The following is a 2,941-nucleotide window of genomic DNA, read 5'->3' as shown; positions in this document are numbered from 1 at the left end:
CACACACACACACACACACACACACACACACACACACACACACGCGTATGTATTAGGAAACTTCTACTGTATTAAGCTTCTAAACTGTCCCAAAAAAGATCCTTAATTTTAGCTGTCTTTCCTTGTATTCCACCCAGGCCCTCTTCATTTGATTCGCCTGTTCCTTCCCTCCCACCCCACCCCTGCTGACAGTTAGCTATCTATAACTATCTATTCTCTTTCCCTTTCCTAAGGAGATATGTCTGTACACCCTCGTCTCTTACTCTACACCTAACCTCTGTGGTACTAGGAATTGTAACTTGGTTAGCATTGACTTAAGAGATAATATAATATCTAAGAACTCATACAATTTTTAAGCATGACTTTTACGTTTTTGTTGAAAAACTTTATCAGACTATATTTTTGTCAAATTTCCCCTCTAAGTTTATAGTTAGTATGGACCCCTTGTTTGGGAGCACCGATATCAGACTGTTTCCGGCCTTGCTCACAGTGACTCTCATTTGTTATTGTTTACTTTTCCCTACTTGGGTCGAATAAGTCTGTATTATGACTCTAACATCACAGCTTATCTGTTATATGGACTCTGTGTTGTATTGTATTCTCTAAACAGTTGCTTTTGTTTTAATAGGCAGTTACATTACTGACAGATCGCCTTGATCTAGTTGATGCCAGAATTGAGAAGGGTGTTTCAAAAGTTCCCCTTAATCCGGATGGGGTACCATGATTCCTAGTACATGGTTCTAGCTCTTCTGAGCTTTTAGTTCAGTTTTCAGGATCTTCATCAAACCCTCTCCCTTCGGAAGGGATTGATAATAGTATTAAATTATTCATTCTCTTCCACTTTTCTTCTTCTCTTTCATGCCCTGAGCTGGTCTCTGTTAGACGCTCTGTAGTCTTCCTCAGTGTAACAGCAGTGAAGGCTTCTATTTACCTGGGAAACTCCTACACAAATGTTTGGTGCTGTTTCCATGCAACTGCTTCCTTATATTACACATTACTCTGAAATCCTGAATACTTGAGAAACTTCACATTTTTGTTGATGTTAGTTAGCAGAAGTTTTATTGTCTTCATTGTTTACTTCTGTACCACCTGGAAGTTCCATATGGAAAGAATTCTAGGATGAGTTCAGGATTCGGCACGCAGGCTTCTTCATTGTTTATTATTGATGTCTCAGAAGGGTAAACTCCGAGTCTTAAACCACATAACTGCATAGTGTTCTGTAGGTACAGAGTTCCTGCGTGGGTGACTGGTTTACCTTGTTTGTAGTAGATTTACAACTGTGAGTCTGGGCAGCTGGAAGGACCCTGTTGTTTATCAGAGCCTCCTAAGCTAAACTCTTGATAGTTATGTAAAGGATCTTACCTCTTGCCAGCAGAATCTATGAGAATTCTATGGGAATTTAGTGTGCATACGAATTTAGTCACTTTCCTTCTTATTTCAGAGTGTGGCGGCATACTGACTGGTGATTATGGTTCCATTACATCTCCGGGGTACCCTGGAAACTACCCCCCAGGAAGAGATTGTGTCTGGCACGTTCTGGCCAGTCCTGGCTCCTTGATAACGTTTACCTTTGGGACCTTGAGCCTGGAGAGCCACAATGACTGCAGTAAAGATTATCTAGAGGTAAAACACTGCATTTAGAGAGGCCTTGGTACGTGTGCTTAGCACTCAGGACACAGGTCAATGATGCCCATGGACCGCCCAGGTTTGTTACTAATACTTAGAAAGTCAATGCTAAATCTTCAATCTCAATCAGACTAGTTTGCATGTCTAGGTTTGTCTTGAGTATGGAAAACCCTGCCTTGCCTTCCCCCATTCCTTACTGGAGATTCAGGCTCCTGGACTGAGACTAAATCCTAAGCAATGACTCTCTTCCAACATGGATTCCAATTCTTAATTGTCCAAGGCAAACCCTCAGGGTATCCCACCACTTAATTTTAGTGAGCCGTAGCGATTCTTTGGGAAGGGTTGTCAGTGTTAAATCTCACTGGAAAATGTTGAAAGTCTCCCTGGAGAGGAAGAGAGTCTGTCTGCTCTATCCCATTAGTGAAAAATTACAATATGGAGGAGGAAAGGAATTGTTACATTCAAATTCCACACGCGATTGGACACATCAGAAACGTCGCTCTCCGCTGGTAGAGTGGGAAGGTCACTAAGGAAACTGAGTTCTTAGGTGCTTCCTGGTCTTTTGTCACCGTAAATCTCAGACCCCCTGAGCACTGCTAACAAGACAATGAGCCTTTCTGAGTCCATTAGAGAAGGATGGAGTGCTGTGGAATTATTCATAAAGCACGAAGGATGCAGCTGCCAAGCAGGTCTCCAAAGCTGGAGCCATTAGTCATTAGCAGTGGTAATAATGGATTTGAAACCTTTGGGAGTGACTCAAAGATCAGCTTCTCCTTGGAAAGTCTTAGCAAAATATCCTTTTAAAAGTTGATAGTAAAAAGTGAGTTATTGTGAAATTAATATTCAATAAATCCTATCAAATGGAGATTAAAGCCTTTTTATTCTTACATATTAATATCTGAACACCACATTATAGAACGTATCAATCATCCAGATAATATTGGACTTCCACTCATTTCTCATCAGTGTTTCAAGGAACTAGTAACAAGTAAAAAAATGAAAGTAGCCTTGCCCTATAAATTTGCTGCCAATGGAAAAATTAATTTGAGTAAATTAAATTGATCACATGAAAATCCTTTTTAGCTCATTCTCTCTTTGGTGTTCTATATAGTATAGATTTTTTGCAATTATGTCAGAATTATTGAGCAGTCAATGTGATTTAGTCAATGCATAAAAAACCAACAAGGCTTTTTAAGTCCTGGAAATTACACAAGATCTTAGGTTCAGTCTTTGATCCTGTTAAAAAATGGAGAGCGAGGGGGATGAAAAAACGGGGAAGAGGAGAGGAGAGGAGAGGAGAGGAGAGGAGAGGAGA

At 40.3% G+C, this 2,941-nt stretch overlaps 1 protein-coding gene across 1 annotated transcript in view; it reads left to right on the top strand.

Moving 5' to 3' along the window:
* Cubn (cubilin) overlaps positions 1-2,941 on the top strand; it is a 204,836-nt gene that overhangs the window by 28,374 nt on the left and 173,521 nt on the right. Inside the window, exon 15 of the mRNA XM_005354631.1 lies at positions 1,442-1,623. Within this exon, the coding sequence (XP_005354688.1) occupies positions 1,442-1,623 (182 nt within the window). The remainder of the gene's footprint in view (positions 1-1,441; positions 1,624-2,941) is intronic.

Source organism: Microtus ochrogaster, chromosome 16, assembly GCF_000317375.1.
Source record: "Microtus ochrogaster isolate Prairie Vole_2 chromosome 16, MicOch1.0, whole genome shotgun sequence".
Classification (NCBI taxonomy): Eukaryota; Metazoa; Chordata; class Mammalia; order Rodentia; family Cricetidae; genus Microtus; species Microtus ochrogaster.
The sequence above is the reverse complement of the archived record's forward strand: the minus strand, read 5'-3'. Positions and strand labels throughout refer to the sequence as shown.